Source organism: Nothobranchius furzeri, chromosome 3 (genome assembly GCF_043380555.1).
Source record: "Nothobranchius furzeri strain GRZ-AD chromosome 3, NfurGRZ-RIMD1, whole genome shotgun sequence".
In the NCBI taxonomy this organism is placed as follows: Eukaryota; Metazoa; Chordata; class Actinopteri; order Cyprinodontiformes; family Nothobranchiidae; genus Nothobranchius; species Nothobranchius furzeri.
In genome coordinates, this window is record NC_091743.1 from 48,099,240 (window position 1) to 48,115,651 (window position 16,412).

The following is a 16,412-nucleotide window of genomic DNA, read 5'->3' on the forward strand; positions in this document are numbered from 1 at the left end:
AGTGGGCCAGCAGCGGATGGCTGTTTGCTTGAGTGGCAGATACTAGCATGCAGAACTACACGATATGCTTGTCTTTGGCTAAATCAGCAGGATTTCTGTTGGAGCGTTTAAATCTCTGGCCTCACTAGAAGAGTTGCACCTGTGGTGATTGGTCTCAGCTCGCTTCTTCCCTCTCATCTTGAGCAGCTTTAATCCTGAAGTTCCACTGGCTGAAATGATCTGAAACACATCAGGGTAGGATGGTGTTGCTTTTACTGAGCTGGTCGTGTTGCTTGCCTGTCCAAGCTGGTCTGTTGGAAGCCTGCCAGGGATCCTGCTGCCCAGCTGGAGGCTGCTTGCTGTTAGTGCTGCCAGATGAATTGAGTGGGAAAATTAAGCCTTTGATCGATTGTCTCACTGCGGACATTAGGAATACCTACGACAGCCATGAGTCAGCGTGCTGTATGCACCATCACCCCTCTTTGCTTTCTCTCTTCCTCTCATTCAGTCCTCTTCACTCCTCACTCCCCCCTCTGAGCCTCTTCCTTTGCTAAATGTCAATTTTGTGTGACACTTTCATGGTATCAAAGAGCAACAGCTTCTCGTCTTTTTCTACTGATGTTTTAGAGTTAAAAAAGAGAGGACAAATCTGTAATCTAAAATGACACAACTCTGCTTCAACACCTACTTCTTTAGTCAAACATTGATTCATTTAGAGACATGATCCATCTTGGTCATTGTGGTCACAAGAATGAACAATAATTTCAGATTTTCCACTATTATTCTAGAAGGTAATGCACTGCCCATCTTAATGAAGAGGAACTGCAGATGTTGATCGAATCCAAGATTTTTTCCGCACTTCAGTGCAAACAGCTCTTATAATCCACATCTGTTGGAAAACCCAAGAGCAAAGATTGGCCATTAGAAGCTCAAGAGTTTCCTACACCTGAAAATAATAACATCAATGAATCCTGAATAAATACGAGAAATGTAAACTGAAGCATTTCAGGTTGAGGTGTGTAAGTGGTGAGTAAGATTTTGCAATAAAATATGAAAATATACTTAATAGCATTTGGTAAAACGGGTAAAAATAGAAACATTTTACAACTTTATTTAACTTTCAGTCTGTTAATCAAACAAGTTTGACCTTTAAAGTGTCATCATAACAATCCTGTATAATACACCTGAAAACTGGGAATGTGATGTAGATGCACACATAAGACTGCAGTGAACTGGGATTCAGCGTCATCCTTTTCTACCTCAGAAGCAACAGCTGCAAACCCGTATTTTTTCAACTCCCTTTTCGTTCACGCCATCAAGATTTTTTAGCTACAATTTTCTAAGAACATGGAAAAAGTCACTTCTTTATAAATATGCAGTCTAGCTTTCTATGCAGGTCACTTTTAAATACCGATCATGTCGTGGCAAGTCACAGATGTACCAACCACAGTCACGTCTAGACTTATGAGAAAATGTGAGTGTGCTCTCACGACAAGTGCAGCACTCTGAGACCCCGACACTCAGCTGCAGCACGATGGACAGCGGCTATGACACAAAGAGCCAGATTTAATACGGTCATGCTGCCTCATTTCAGATGTGAATGAGGAACCTGTGTTGTTTATTGGAAAGGAGCGCTGACCTTGAACTGCAGCTTTCCTGTAAAGCCAGTTGGTTCTCTAGGATAAGAGAAATGACATCATTGTATTTAAGATATGGCCTAAAAGACCTAAAAACCTGCTGACTGTATGCAGTCAGCAGGAAAAATACTCTGAAAAGAAAGGGAGCTGGGATTTCTCCTTTCAGTATAATGTGTGATATTTTACCAAGATGTGTGCATCGGCCCAAAACTACCCCACACAATGTTGTTTTAGAAGCTACCAGGAAAAAAAGACCTACTGTTTGTTTTCGTGCTCAGAAGAGGAAATCAAGCCTCGAGCAGTAAATGCATTGTCAGGAGTGCAAATTAAATACAAGAAAAACGTGTATTTGTGTGTGTGTGTGTGCGTGCGTGCGTGCGTGCGTGTGTGTGTGTGTGTGTGTGTGTGTGTGTGTGTGTGTGTGTGTGTGTGTGTGTGTGTGTGTGTGTGTGTGTGTGTGTGTGTGTGTGTGTGTGCAGAGTGAACTCAAGACTGCAAGCGAAAAAGGAGCAACCTGAGCAACCTTTGCACACTGAGAACACGGCCTGCTTTAGTGTTTACTGCTGTGATATTCTGAAAAGAGGCTCGACAACGTGTCATCTCATACTCGACACCTATAATAACCCTGACAGCAGGGTGTCGGACATTGTCAGCTTGTTGTGTTGCAGCAAGTTATTGAATCACAGTAAATAAGACAACAGATGCAGTGGAAAAGTCTGCCAAGTACAACCTGAAAGTTTAAGTTATTGCTGCTCTCTAGTTAAACACGGAGGAAAGAAAAGGACCCAGACTTTAGGTGAAGTTATTCACAGCTTGATGTTTTTCCTCATGCTTCAACTTTAATGTTCTGAGACTCTTTAACACCGTTTACACTCGTGTGTTTGGGTCTGTTCTCTGTCAGTGAGACCTGAAAATAACAGGCTGTTATTTCACACTGCAGTGTTTCACCTTTTCACCAACTTCTCTTCTCCACATCTCACCCGAAACAGCCGCAGTCTTTCCCAGATTGCAAGAAGCAACAAACAATCCCAGGAAAAACCTGTTGAAAATAAAAAATAGATTTTCACACACTGCAGTGCAGACTTATCAGCGCTCTCTCAGTTACCGAACTGCACCGGATTAAGCTGCAACCTTAGATGAACTTGATAATTCTGACACTGAAAAGCACAAACACTGCTGATTACTACAGAAGCCACTGAAAGGTTCACCACCTTGTCTAAATATGTTCATGTCATTTATCCCCGTCCCTTTACAAAATAAAAAAATGCTACTTCTCCTGCCGGATCAGAGTCACGGCTGCTTTTATGAAGAGTATTTGACATTTGGTCTCGCTTGAAGCAACCACAAGCTTTAAACTCTATTGTCCGAGTGGCTTTGTAGCTCATATCAGCTCATCAGGGTATCCTTTATTACAGAACTTGTTGTGTGTTTGTCTTTTCTTTGTCTGAGAAAAGAAAAAAAAACGTGCCTGCTCATTATCTGAATGTAAATAACGAGAAACGTGTTTTGGGTTGATGTCTGATAAAACAAATCAGTCTGCAAAATACAACGGCTAATTAGAATATTACGTGTTAGGTGGTCTGAATAGATGTGGTGTGAAATGATATTCAGATCACATCTGACTGTTGGATTAAAATTAAAAAAAAATAAAGAACAGATATTATTTTTACCCATTTTTACCAAGTGACAGATTTTCTTATTCCTCTTTTTCATGCTTTAAAATATCTAATCAGACTTAGACTGAATGGCTAATATGAAGGGACCCATTCTAAAGTTGATTTTAAAACACCATACAAAGCACAGGTTTAACTGTGGTTCAGGCAAAAGCTAACTTATAAACATTAACAGCTACAACAATGATCCATGGTTGTTTTTGTAAAAATAGGAATTACAGGATCTGCTGCTAAATTTCACTGCAAATGAAACACCTGAAACAGCCCTGTAACACAAAATCCGGGGTTTTAGACAGTTCTTTGTGTTTTGAGGTTGACCAAGCTAATGCATTACGATTGGTCACTTGTTTTTTTTTTGTTTTTTTTTTTTTTTTGTTTTTTTTTTTTTCCAATACATTGGTGGTCTCTAGTACAAAACGAATGCCTTTGTGGGGGAAAAACTCTGGCGCTCCAACTTCAGGAGGTAGATGTGGTCCAGAGCAGAGGTGAGCTGAACACGGCAGGATTTAGTCTTGTGTCTTGATATTTGGACATCTCGCCTCTGGTTGGCTAACAGCAACATGACTCTATCGCTGACTCTGTTTGCTTTGCAACGTTGATGTTTTATCTCCACAAATAACAAAAGCCTGGAGGAGTTCTGCCATGTGGTGGAGTTGCTAATGCTAACAATTAGCTTCTACCAGAGGTGTGGAGTCGAGCCACATGACTTGGACTCGAGTCATTATTTTAATGACTTCTGACTTGAATTGATAAAATCTATAAAGACTTACAACTTGACTCGGACTTGAGAGCCAATGACTTGCGACTTGAATCAACTTGCATCTGTTGACTTGATGATGACTTGAGCATATTTGATATTTTAGCACAAAAGGGGCGCGACATGGACAAAAAATCATAAATCATTCTTCGTTCTGGGTTTGATGTGCTGCTAAATGCAGCAGCGCTTTGTTTATAATCAAACATTTCCTCGTCTATTTTCAATACGTGGCTAATATACAAGATGGCATAGGTACTGATCAAAATGGGACGGTCAGGTGCAAACACAACACTGGGTCAGGTGACTGAAGCAAAGCGACTGGAGTGGGTAGTTCTAGGATTGTTGTTCATGAGTCCACCTGCAGAGGGTTAGGGTTAGAAAACTGTTGTTGTGGTGAGAAGTAGAGCCCTGCACTGAAGCCCTAGGCCCGCGGGTCGGGTCGGCCCGGCCCGAGGGCTCGAGGGCCGGGCTTCGGGCCAACGATTGTGTAATTACCTCGGACACGGGCCGGGCCGGGCGCCTTTATTTTTAGTCGAATTCATAAAAAAAACTGAAACACTTAAACGCAGCAGCACCTGCCTGCTTCTCACGCACCGGCACCCGTTAGCTCAGTTAAGGTCTGTGTGGTTTATTAATGCGCCTATATAAACGGCTGACTGAAACATGTGCCCCTATTCTAATATGCCATTTTATGTCCACTTTGATATGTCAGAAACCATTCGTTTATTCTCATGAAAATGGCAGCATTCTATTTTTCTGTGAATAAATTCGCTCTGCAGTAAATACAGCATTCATTGCTGGGTTTTTTTCTAACTGGAGAGCGCATTTTCTGAGCGGCAGATTAAATTTACAAACGCTATATTAATTGGGGGCGTTAATTTAATCTGCCGCTCTGAAAATGCGCTCTGCAGTTAGAAAATTAGAATGCTGCTTTTTTTTTCTAATTGCACAAGAGCGCATTTTCTGAGCGGCAGATTAAATAAACGCCCCCAATTAATATAGCGTTTGTAAATTTCATCTGCCGCTCGAAAAATACGCTCTGTTAGAAAAAAAGCTGCACTGAATGCTGTTTCTCTTCCTGTTTTTTTTTTCTTTTTTTTCTTTTTTTTTTTTTACTGCAGAACGCTTCCCACGGAGAATTAGAATGCTGAGCATTCTATCACGCTAAAACGAAAGGTTAAAAAAAAGTCGGGCTCGGGTCGGGCCAGAGAATCCTGAAAACCTTTTCGGACCAGGTCGGGCTGGGGCTCCACCCCCTCGGGCCGGGCCCAGATTTTAGGCCCGTGCAGGGCTCTAGTGAGAAGTTCTGGTCCAGATGGATCAGAGCCTCTTGCCAGACTGGAACGAGTGGGAAAGACTGTTTCCAGGGTCAGCTGTGATCCGACCTGCGCGCCTCAATGTCCTGGAGGTGTCCAGGTGGAGGTGGAGAGAGGTTAGCAGCCAATGACCTTCTCAGCACACTGACATTTTTCTGTTAATGGTTTTGGTCGAGTTGATAAAAGGTATTTATAACCATAATTTTACATTTCATGTCACCAGAGTTTAAAATATCACCCAAACACCAACACAATGCTTATAGCCATACATCACTGACCCAAATTAAACAGACTGTGTGATGTAACGTGTAGGAGAAAGGTAAACACCATGACAAAGTGGATAGCTACAAGCTTCAGACTAATTAGCACCATCATCGGTCTGACGGCCCCTGATGGTCCGCTGGGGTACGTTATACAGCTACATTGTGTGGGAGCACTTGTGAGATGCACTTTTTGCACATTTTTGGAGCAGGACACTCAGGACTTATTGGTCCTCTCTTTATATTGTTGCAATATCAAACACAAATTTGCAAAAGGAAGGATTTTTGTCTGCTCCTATAAAAGCACAGGAAAAGTGAATACCTTGTTCTGCGGTTAATCATGATTAACTGTGAGGTATCGAGGGAGCTCGTGTGGTTTAGCACAATCTAAATCTTCATCTATCGACAGCCCTATTATGTTTGCATGAGCTGCTGTGACATCCTGTAGATAAAGGGGAGTTAAAAATGACGGTGATCCACTTGGGTCTCTTTTGCATCTATCCAGTCAAAACCACACTCTTTTGCTAAACTGAGGTTGTTAAAAATATCTACATCCGATGAGGTGTTAGTGGTTCCAAGTGAACGTAAACAGGAACAAGGTTTAATTTTCACATTTTCCTTACTTTGTCTTTTATTGCACAAACAATGCAGCTACTTCCATGTAATATTTAATGTTTGTGAATTTATATGATGCTATAATAATACAATTTTTAACCTTTATTTATACCACGAGACAGCAGCAAATTAAATTAATTACTTTTTGTGTTAAAGGGACTTTACGGAGTTTTGAATCTTTATGCTTGCGATATACCCCTCAGGCCGAAAGCGTAACGGCAGCTTCAATAGTAGGCTCGTGCACGAGGCGCGCATGCTTTACGTGCACACTCCTCAACGAAAATAAAAGCTGAGACAGTCCCTTGTGTGTGTGTGTGTGTGTGTGTGTGTGTGTGTGTGTGTGTGTGTGTGTGTGTGTGTGTGTGTGTGTGTGTGTGTGTGTGTGGCCCGGAGGACAGAGGACAGGGGAATGCGCAGCTAATTAATTAAATAATTTGGTTCTGTACCTTTCTCTTCAGCACAGCCGACAAAGGTTTAAGATGGGTCAGTCCTCCTGCAGGCTCAGATCATTCCATTCCCATGCTTGAAAAATTGTTCCAAAATGAAAGTTGAACCCACATCTTTTTTATCTGTGAATTCAATGTCGTTCGGCGAGTCTCAAATAAAAATGTGGGCATCTCACTGTAAAAAAAAAAAAACCATTAATGTAAAAAAAGAAACTCTAAATAAACTATGTTCACATCCAGAATCGATCCCGGGTATTCCGCATGAAAGTCCGACGTCAACCTAGACATGCTAAAGCTCAAGTGATGTCTTTTGTATCTGCAACATTTATTTCCTTCATGACAGCTGAAACAACGTTCAAAGAACGGTTCGGAGGGCTATGCCTGAGTGTGAACGCGCATGAAGCAGCCTGCTCAACCCGAGCAGCTCTCTTTTTCTGTGATTTTACAGAAAAACAGGCAATCACAGTAAAAATGCCAGGGCTCATTCTACAGGACAAGGGCATTGCAGCCAATCATTTGATTCCGCTTCCGGTCGGCAACACAATGACGCCTGTGCTTGGCTTGGCCGCGGTCACCGGCCACTTTTTCAAACTTTTCTCCACTAACCTCCTCTTTTCCACCTTGCTCCTGTCTGCGATCCTCTTCAGTAGTGTCCATACCTTCATACTGCTACCATCTTCTATGATCGCCAGACTCTTTTGTCCTTCCGTTCGTTCACGATCGCCCAAGATGCACCGAGGATGTACCATCCTGTTTGTTTACCTGAGCGGCGCACTGGCCCGCAGCCAAACGATGATCCAGAGCTGCGCACCTCTAGCGATGTTTGTCCGGTCCCAGGAAAACGTCAGAGGAAAAGAGGTAAATAAGCAGGAATCCAGGTGAGAATAAGACTTCTCTTAAAGCGTGGTTTATCTGGTAAACATCGGCGCGATCTTCTAGCTTCTTGTCCTTTGTTTGGTGACCTGAGCGCCACTTCCGCTTTCCCGCCAGGCCACGTTGGGACGCCGTTCATCCGTCCAAGTTTTTTAAGGTCGGTTTATCCTCATTCCTCGGTGGTTTCTCCTCCTGTTTCCTCCATAAGTGGTTTTTATAAACACAGTGGATCTAACCCTGCTAATTTACGTCCACTAACTCCAGCTGTTTCATTTGTTTCTGATTCCTCCACCTCACTCAGCATGGCTCTATTAAATTCCCGCTCTGTTAACAATACGACCTTCTTGTTCAGTGATCTCATTCTCTCTAAAAACCTGGATTTTCTGTTTCTGAATGAAGTTTGGCAGCAAACATCTGATTATTCTGATCTGATTGAACTTTGCCCGAGTGGTTATTCTTTTCTTAGCCAGCCCCGGGGTTCTGGTCGTGGTGGAGGCCTAGCTGCTGTTTTCAGAGACCATCTTCCATGTAGCTCTACAACCTCTGGTCACTTTGCTTCCTTTGAACTGCAGCTGATTAAAGTCGGGCGTAAGGACCCGTTCTACTGTGCTGTGGTTTATCGTCCACCTGGTCCAAACAGTTCTTTCCTTCAGGAGTTTAATGACTTTCTATCCTCCACTGCGAAGCTGTCCAGACTGGTGATTGTTGGTGACTTTAACATCCACGTTGATGAGCCCTCCGATCTCTTTGCCATGAATTTCTCCAGCCTTATGGACTCCTTCGGCTTTACCCAGCATGTTTCTGGCCCCACACACACCAGGGGGCACACTCTAGACCTTGTTTTTACCCTGAGTCTAAATGCTGACAGTGTTTGTCCTGAGGACGTTTATATTTCAGATCACCATTGCATTTTCTTTAACTTGTCTGTTTCTGCGTCCCCACCTCCTGCTCGCCGTCTGGTTAGTTCTCGTTTTCTTAATGAGAGCACAGCAAGCAATTATTCTGCTGCTTTTGATCCACCCTGTTCTTCTGATAACAACCCAGATTCCTTAACTTCTCAGTTTAACGAACACTGCCTCTCCATTCTGGACAACATCTGTCCTGTCAGAACCAGATCAGTTCCTGCAGTGAACCCTACTCCCTGGTTTAATGACAGCCTTCGCAGCCTGAAGCACCAATGCAGAAAAATTGAGCGTTTGTGGAAGAAAACCCATCTCCACGTCCATCTGCTGCACCTGAAGGATCTTCTGACATCCTTTAACTCTGCAGTCAGAAACGCTAGGGTTTCCTATTTCTCCAACCTGGTGCCCCAGAGCAAAGGGAACCCCAAGGTGCTGTTTAAGACCATCAGCAGCATCGTCTCTCCTGCCTCTCCTACAGCCTCCATCCACTCTGTTACAGACTGTGAGAACTTTCTGTCTTTCTTTGTGGACAAAGTCAATAAGGTTAGATCTAGCATCTCTCCTTCAGCCTTATCGCTGCCTCTCCCGACTCCAACCAGGCCCGTCATCCTAGATAGTTTTGCTCCTGTTTCGTTGCCTGAGTTATATGGCGCGGTATGGGGGCCAAAATTAAGCCTACTGCCCAGCAGCAGGAGGCTATATAAGTTCTGAAGCAAACTACCGACCTGATTAATGATAAGCTGGCGCCGGTAACTGAGAGGCTGGCGCTGCTTACTGAGGAGTAGCACCTTTACCGGCGTTACTACTAGATACGCTAGGGACTAGCAGCCCTCGGCTGGTCATTGACTGGTTCAAACACTCCCTCTGCTGTCTATTAGCATGGATAGGCTAGCGTTAGCCTGGACGGGCTGGTGTTAGCATTGGAGAGGGTAGCCATTAGCGTGCCTAGGCTGGCCATTAGCTGGATTTCCTACCTCCTCGATGGACCATTAGCATGGATAGGCTGGCGTTAGCATCGGAGAGGCTAGCCATTAGCATGTCTCGGAGAGTCACTTACTCTACTAGATGCATTTTTTTTACATTTGTTAAACGGATGACATACTATGACCTACAATCACAGTTGTTCCTTTGACAGAACGCATTGTTATACACTTTAACTTTAAGCATACTGTAAAGCCGACAGCCTGTTAGCATTGATTAGGTGCTGCGTTAACTCCATTTTGCTCTTAATTACAGGTTGATGGTGTTTTCTTTTTATATAGTTTGGTTTTCTTGCACATATCAGAGAAAAAGCCAGAGCTAACTAGTTAGTACTTTTCATCTTTGGATTTTAAATCCTTTGTATTGAATTACAGGTTAATGATTATTTAAATTGTGATGTTATCTTTATTAAAACTATATAATATGTACAAAAAAACCACACATCTAATAGAGTAAGTGACTCTCCGAGACATGCTAATGGCTAGCCTCTCCGAAGCTAACGCCAGCCTATCCATGCTAAAGGCCCATCGAGGGGGTAGGAAATCCAGCTAGTGGCCAGCCTAGGCATGCTAATGGCTAGCCTCTCCGAAGCTAACGCCAGCCTATCCATGCTAAAGGTCCATCGAGGGGGTAAGAAATCCAGCTAGTGGCCAGCCTAGGCATGCTAATGGCTAGCCTCTCCAATGCTAGCACCAGCCCGTCCAGGCTAACGCTAGCCTATCCATGTTAATAGACAGCAGAGGGAGTGTTTGAACCAGTCAATGACCAGCCGAGGGCTGCTAGTCCCTAGCGTATCTAGTAGTAACGCCGGTAAAGGTGCTATTCCTCAGTCAGCAGCGCCAGCCTCTCAGTTACCGGCGCCAGCTTATCATTAATCAGATCGGTAGTTTGCTTCGGAATTTATATAGCCTCCTGCTGCTGGGCAGTAGCCTTAATTTTGACCCCCATACCGCGCCATAGAGTTATCCAAACTAGTTAACTCTATGAAGACCTCTGCATGCCCCCTCGACATCTTACCCTCATCTTTGTTTAAAAGTGCTTTTCAGTCCATCGGTCCCAGCGTGTTCTCTATAATTAATGCTTCTCTGTTTTCTGGTCAGGTCCCTGCTTACTTTGAGAATGCTGTAATCCACCCGTTTATTAAAAACCCGAGTCTTGACCCCTCTCTCCATAGCAGCTTCAGACCCATCTCTAAACTTCCGTTCATCTCCAAGATCTTGGAAAAGGTTGTGGCTAAACAACTCACAGCTGCTCTTGATGAATATAACATCTATGATAGCTTCCAGTCAGGTTTTCGTAGAGCTCATTCTACTGAAACAGCTCTTCTTAGGGTCTCTGATGACCTTCTGACTCACAGTGATGCAGGGGACTGTTCTGTTCTGGTCCTGCTGGACCTGACTGCAGCCTTTGAAACTGTTGACCATCACCTGCTACTGGAGAGGCTGAGAGACTGGGTAGGCCTATCAGGATCTGCTCTGCAGTGGTTCTCCTCTTATCTCTCTGAGTGCTCCTTTTCTGTGGCCGTCTCCAAGTTTAGGTCCTCCACCACCTCTCTTACCCATGGTGTCCCACAAGGTTCTGTGCTGGGGCCTCTGCTCTTCCTCCTCTATCTGCTTCCTCTTCAGCACATCCTGAGCTCCTTCAAAGGAATATCCTACCATCTTTATGCAGATGACATCCAACTGTACATCTCCTTTAAGCCCCATGAGATGTCTAAGCTGCAGCTGTTACACACCTGCTTAGACTCTATCAAAACCTGGATGGCTGGAAGCTTTCTTCAGCTGAATGAAGATAAGACTGAGATCCTCATCTGTGCCCTAGACAAGCTGGTTCCCAAAGTCAGAGACTTTCTTGGTCAGCTTGCTTCTAGCACCAAACCTTCTGTCAGGAATCTTGGCGTGACCTTTGACCCAGCTCTCACCCTGGATTCTCATGCCAGTTCTCTTGTTGGCTCTTCCTTCTTCCATCTCAGGAACATTGCTAAGCTGAGTCCCATTCTGTCTCGCCCTAAACTCGAGACAGTTATCCACACCTTCATCTCCTCACGCTTAGACTACTGCAACTCTCTTTTCACGTGTCTGAGTAGAACCTCCCTGAACCGTCTACAGGTGGTTCAGAATGCCTGTGCTCGGCTTCTGACCAAGTCCTCCAAACACACCCACATCAACCCACTTCTCCTCCAGCTTCACTGGCTGCCAGTCAACTTCAGGGTTCATTTCAAGATCCTGGTTCTGGTCTATAGGGCCTTACATGGACAAGCACCATCTTACATTGGTGATCTTCTTAGTCCCTACACCCCCAGCAGGTCCCTGAGGTCCAGTGATCAAAGCCTACGGGTTGTGCAGCACCAGGCTAAAGACCAAAGGTGACAGATCATTTGCTGCTGTGGCCCCCAGACTCTGTAACTCTCTCCCCCTGAGCCTGAGATCAGTGGACTCAGTGGTCTCCTGTAAAAAGCAGCTGAGGACTCACTTGTTCAAGCTGGCTTTTGTATGACTTTCTTCAACCTCTCTCTCTTTATTCTGCTCTCCCCACCTATTCCACCTTCCTCAGGATCCACTGATTTCCCTCTTTCCTATTCACTCTCTCTCTTTCTTAACATTTTTTCTTTTAAATCGCAATTGCTTATTCTTGCTCATTTTAAATATATTTTTAAACATTTTCTAAAAACTTTTTTATATTTTTACATTTTTATTTTTTTATTTTTTGTTTTTGTGAAGCGCCTCGTGATTTTTATCTTGAGAGGCGCTATAGAAATGACATTTTCTTCTTCTTCTTCTTCTTAAGGAGAATGTGTGAAGAAGACATTTATTATTTCTATACATGTTTTGGCTGTCAAACTTCCATAATGCCCCTTTAAATAGAAAATAAAAAAAACTGTTGTTGAAGGAAAACGAATGAACACAACTCACAAGTGTTTTTGCTACACTCAAAAAGAGATGAGTACCCGGGAGAGGATGTGAAAGGGAGTGTGCTCATGTGTTTCCTTTCCTCAGGCTTGTTAAATTGGCAGGTCGATGATGCTTTAAATCAATGTTCCAGCACCACCGCAAACCCCATGAAACCCATTAGTGAATTAAGATAGACCACTGTTCCACCCTGCTCTGCCTTCAGGTCCTTTCCACATGAAAAAAATGAGAGTGAAACTGTGAAGTAAAACAAATGGGAAAAAGGAGTGAAAATGGGGATGACCAAAGGTGCTGGCAACAGAGGCAGGGGTCAACTAAACAGCTGTTGCCCCTGCTTTCAGCACATGATTTAGTAGCTAATCTCTTAGATGGTATCTTCTTAAATTAGTGTTCCCTCCAGTGCAATAAAGAATTCTCCACCACTACTATAGTTTGTCCAGGGGCGCCTCCAGAAAATTTTGATAGGGGTGGCCCGACGAGGCCAAACAAATTTTTTTGAGGTGGCACACCAAATTGGTCCCTGTGGTAACTCTGGGAGAGTTTAGCCTGTGGCGCTGTATTGCATTGCTCCTTTATTTGTTATTAGTAAAAAAAATCATTTATAATAATAATAATAATAATAATAAAACATTTCAGAAAAAAACATTTCAGTTATTACAAAGACACTTTCAAATTTTATTTTAAAATGTATACAGAAATTTTGTTGTTTAAATTTCCTGTTGCTGTGTTTACAAAAAACTATGGAGATAAAAACGTATTTAAAATGGTGAGCAGCAGAAACATATGCTTTTTTAATTAGTCTGATTGTTTCTTTACACATTAATTGTATTGTTTATTTATTTTTTGTTAGTTTTTTTACAATTATGTCTTGAATACATAAGATCAATTTATGGTTAGAGTGAACATTAATATGATTTATTAGCAGTGGCTTTTCCTGGCCGGGCCAGCAATTTTCTAGGGGTGGCCATGGCCACCCCTAGCCACCCCTTGGGAGCGCCATTGAGTTTGTCCCTGCAAAACTGCAAGGGGGGCCAAACAGGAGTAGATGTATACGACAGAAGAGAGGACACCAAGCAGAGCTGCAATTTTCTGATAGCGTTGTTTGTGTGGTACTGTCTGTGGCTCATTGATCCATTTATCTTCATTACGTCGCCATGTGAGCACCACTAGATACTGCCACCCTTTGTTGTATACTCCCAGTGCCGACATGTAATGTACTGTCTGCCTACCTGCCAAACAATGTCCCTGTCACCTTTCCTCAGATGCAGAAGATGGCAGTTACTGGTTAAAAACATGTCCAGAAGATTCAGTTTCACAAGGTTAGATGCAGGTTGGTGAGACAAAGATACCATGACAACAGGAAGTCACCCACATCCCAACAGTACAGATGTGTTGGTTGAGTCATTATTCAGGCTGCATGTATGTATTTTATGAACATCCACCCACTCACACTCAAAAGAGAACGTTTGACCAACAAAATGAATGAAATTGCTAATAAAAAACCTTTAACTTCCCTGTTGGTTTACCAATATCCAAATGGGTCAGGGATCCTTTATTAAGATCTAGCATAAAGTCCCGCAGGAGCTGCCCTGCTTTACGTTCTCTCTGAAATATTACCTCTGTCTGCAAGTCTAACCGCTGAGCCCTCTGAGAGATTACGGGTCATGGCTCTTTAAAAGAGCACCAACACAACGTTCACCTCCACGTGTCAACTTGTGAAATATGACATGATTGACTTGAACCTGTTATATCGTGTGAAAAAAATGGGACAAACTGACTGCTCACTTGTCCCCTTTCTCTTTTTCTATTTCTGACCATTACTTGTCTGTTTTCTCTTTTGTAGATACAACTCTGGGTGTCATCTTAACCACTGCCTCGTTTGAGTCAGAGGAAAAGGAAACCTGGACCATGGTCTGGTTTGGTGGCCGCTGTTGCTATGCATGAAGGACCGCCCTGGCGTCAATGGAGACCGAAGGCTTCCGTGACCTCCTGGAGACCAGCGATGGTCAGGGGGTAGGCCTGTTGGATGGAGGAGGGGAGGTGGGTGTGGAGGAGGGCTGGAGCACACCTTACCCTCTCGGCTTCCAGGTGTCACTGACCACTGTGCTGATACTGGAGCTCGTGTTAGGATTTAGCAGCAACCTGACAGTACTTGTGCTTTACTGTGCTCAGTCCAACCTGGTGGATTCAGTCAGCAACCTGGTCACAGTCAACCTCCACGTGCTCGACATCCTGGTGTGTGTACTCTGCTTGCCGCTGACCGTTGCTGTGATCCTACTGCCTGCTAATGAAAATGGGGTCAGCAGTCTGGCCACACTTTGCTGTTTTCATGAAGCCTGTGTCACATTTACAAGTGTGGCCACGGCAGTGAATGTTTTGGTGATCAGTTTGGATCGTTACGACATCTCGGTTCGCCCAGCCAGCCGCCTGTTGACCCCGAGGCGTGCGGCACTGCTTTTGGCAGCGGTGTGGGCTGTGTCTCTTGCTGTGTTCTTCCTGCCTTTTGTTGAAGGGGACTTCTTCTCAACAACTGCTGAGGATACTGAGGACATTGAGCCGGAAAAGCAAAGCAATGAATCAGAGCTCACTACTGTACCGACGACCATGTTTTCCTCCTTCTCTCCTTCCCTGTTACCCTCCACTCTGCCCACAGCTCCATCACACCACCTGCCACCAGTATGGCAGAACAGGACTCTGCTGTGTGTTGGAGGACAAGGGTATTACACCGGTATGGCTATGTATTACCACTTGTTGCTTCAAGTTCCCTGCTTCTTCATAGCTGTGGCAGTCATGCTGTTCACCTACTCCAGGATCCTACAGGCTCTCAACATCCGAATAGGCTCTCACATGATGAGGGGTACACGTTCCAAGGACTCCACCTGTAGGATACGCTGTAGGAGAAAGAAGAAGAAGGAACTGAGTTTGCCGACTGAAACAGTGTCATCCAACCAGAACCAGAACCTCAACCATCCGCCTCTTATTCCCTCTGCCACTCCTACGCCAACATCCCCTCCACCACTCTCTTCCATGCCCCCGGGGTTGTCTGACAGTGGGGCGACGATAACTACGGTCAGCACTGCTGCCACCACTCCCATTGCGACCACACCAGCTACCCCTGCTTCTCCAACTCCTCCTTCAGCATCAGCTCAGACCCACGCCTCCACACACCTGCCTGCATCATCTATGGGTGTTCAGGCTTCAGTGTCTGCCATCATCGCCTTGAGGCGGGCAGTGCGCAGACACAGAGACCGACGGGAACGTCAACGGCGAGTTCTGAAAATGTCTCTAATCATCATATCAACCTTCCTGGGCTGCTGGGCCCCTCTGTCTGCCGTCAACATTCTCATCCTTTGTATAGGCCCCAGTGATGGCCTGGTGGAGCTTCGTCTGTGCTTCCTGGCCATGGCATATGGAACAACCATCTTTCATCCTCTGCTCTATGCTTTCACTCGGCAGAAACTGCGACGTGCCCTCAAAACACGTGTCAAGAAACGGGTAGTGTCACTTCTGCAAGTAGACCCAGCTCCCAGTGGAGGGACTGTGATTCATAACTCTTGGGTGGAGGGGGGAGGCCAAAGAAAGTGTCGCAAGTCACGGGTGGAGGCCAGTGATGGCACTGATCGATGTCTCACAGAGACAGTGAGGGAATGAGTCCGGTCGTCCTGACTTTAAAGGGTTGTATGTATTCTACTAAGCAGAAGAAGACGGATCACGAGTGTTTGTGTGTGGGTGTGAGGACAAATGAGCAGGAGTTAGTTTACAAGGGTCAGGTCAAATCCCATGGCCTCTGCTTTTCTGCAGCTGAGAGTGCAGGTGAGCCGCGAGCTTTTACCAGAGCTGATTTTTGCTCTCCTCACACAGGCTGCTGTTATTCCACCTTGGACAACTAATGTCCCTATGGCAACAATAGCCAAGCATTATTGCAAACTAGCCATGATTCCACAAAATACTGGCGTTCACCCTTTTGTGTATGGTATGGGATAGATAACCGTAATGACATACTATACAATACTGCTCCTGTGTGCACTTTTAACTGCATGTGCATGTACATATGCACATATACA

At 44.5% G+C, this 16,412-nt stretch overlaps 1 protein-coding gene across 1 annotated transcript in view; it reads left to right on the forward strand.

Moving 5' to 3' along the window:
• LOC107385722 (G-protein coupled receptor 22) overlaps positions 1-16,111 on the forward strand; it is a 37,189-nt gene extending 21,078 nt beyond the window's left edge. The window contains exon 2 of the mRNA XM_015959795.3: positions 14,192-16,111. Coding sequence (XP_015815281.3) covers positions 14,311-15,999 — 1,689 coding nt within the window. The 5' untranslated portion in view covers positions 14,192-14,310 and the 3' untranslated portion in view covers positions 16,000-16,111. The remainder of the gene's footprint in view (positions 1-14,191) is intronic.
• The last annotated feature ends 301 nt before the right edge of the window (positions 16,112-16,412 follow it).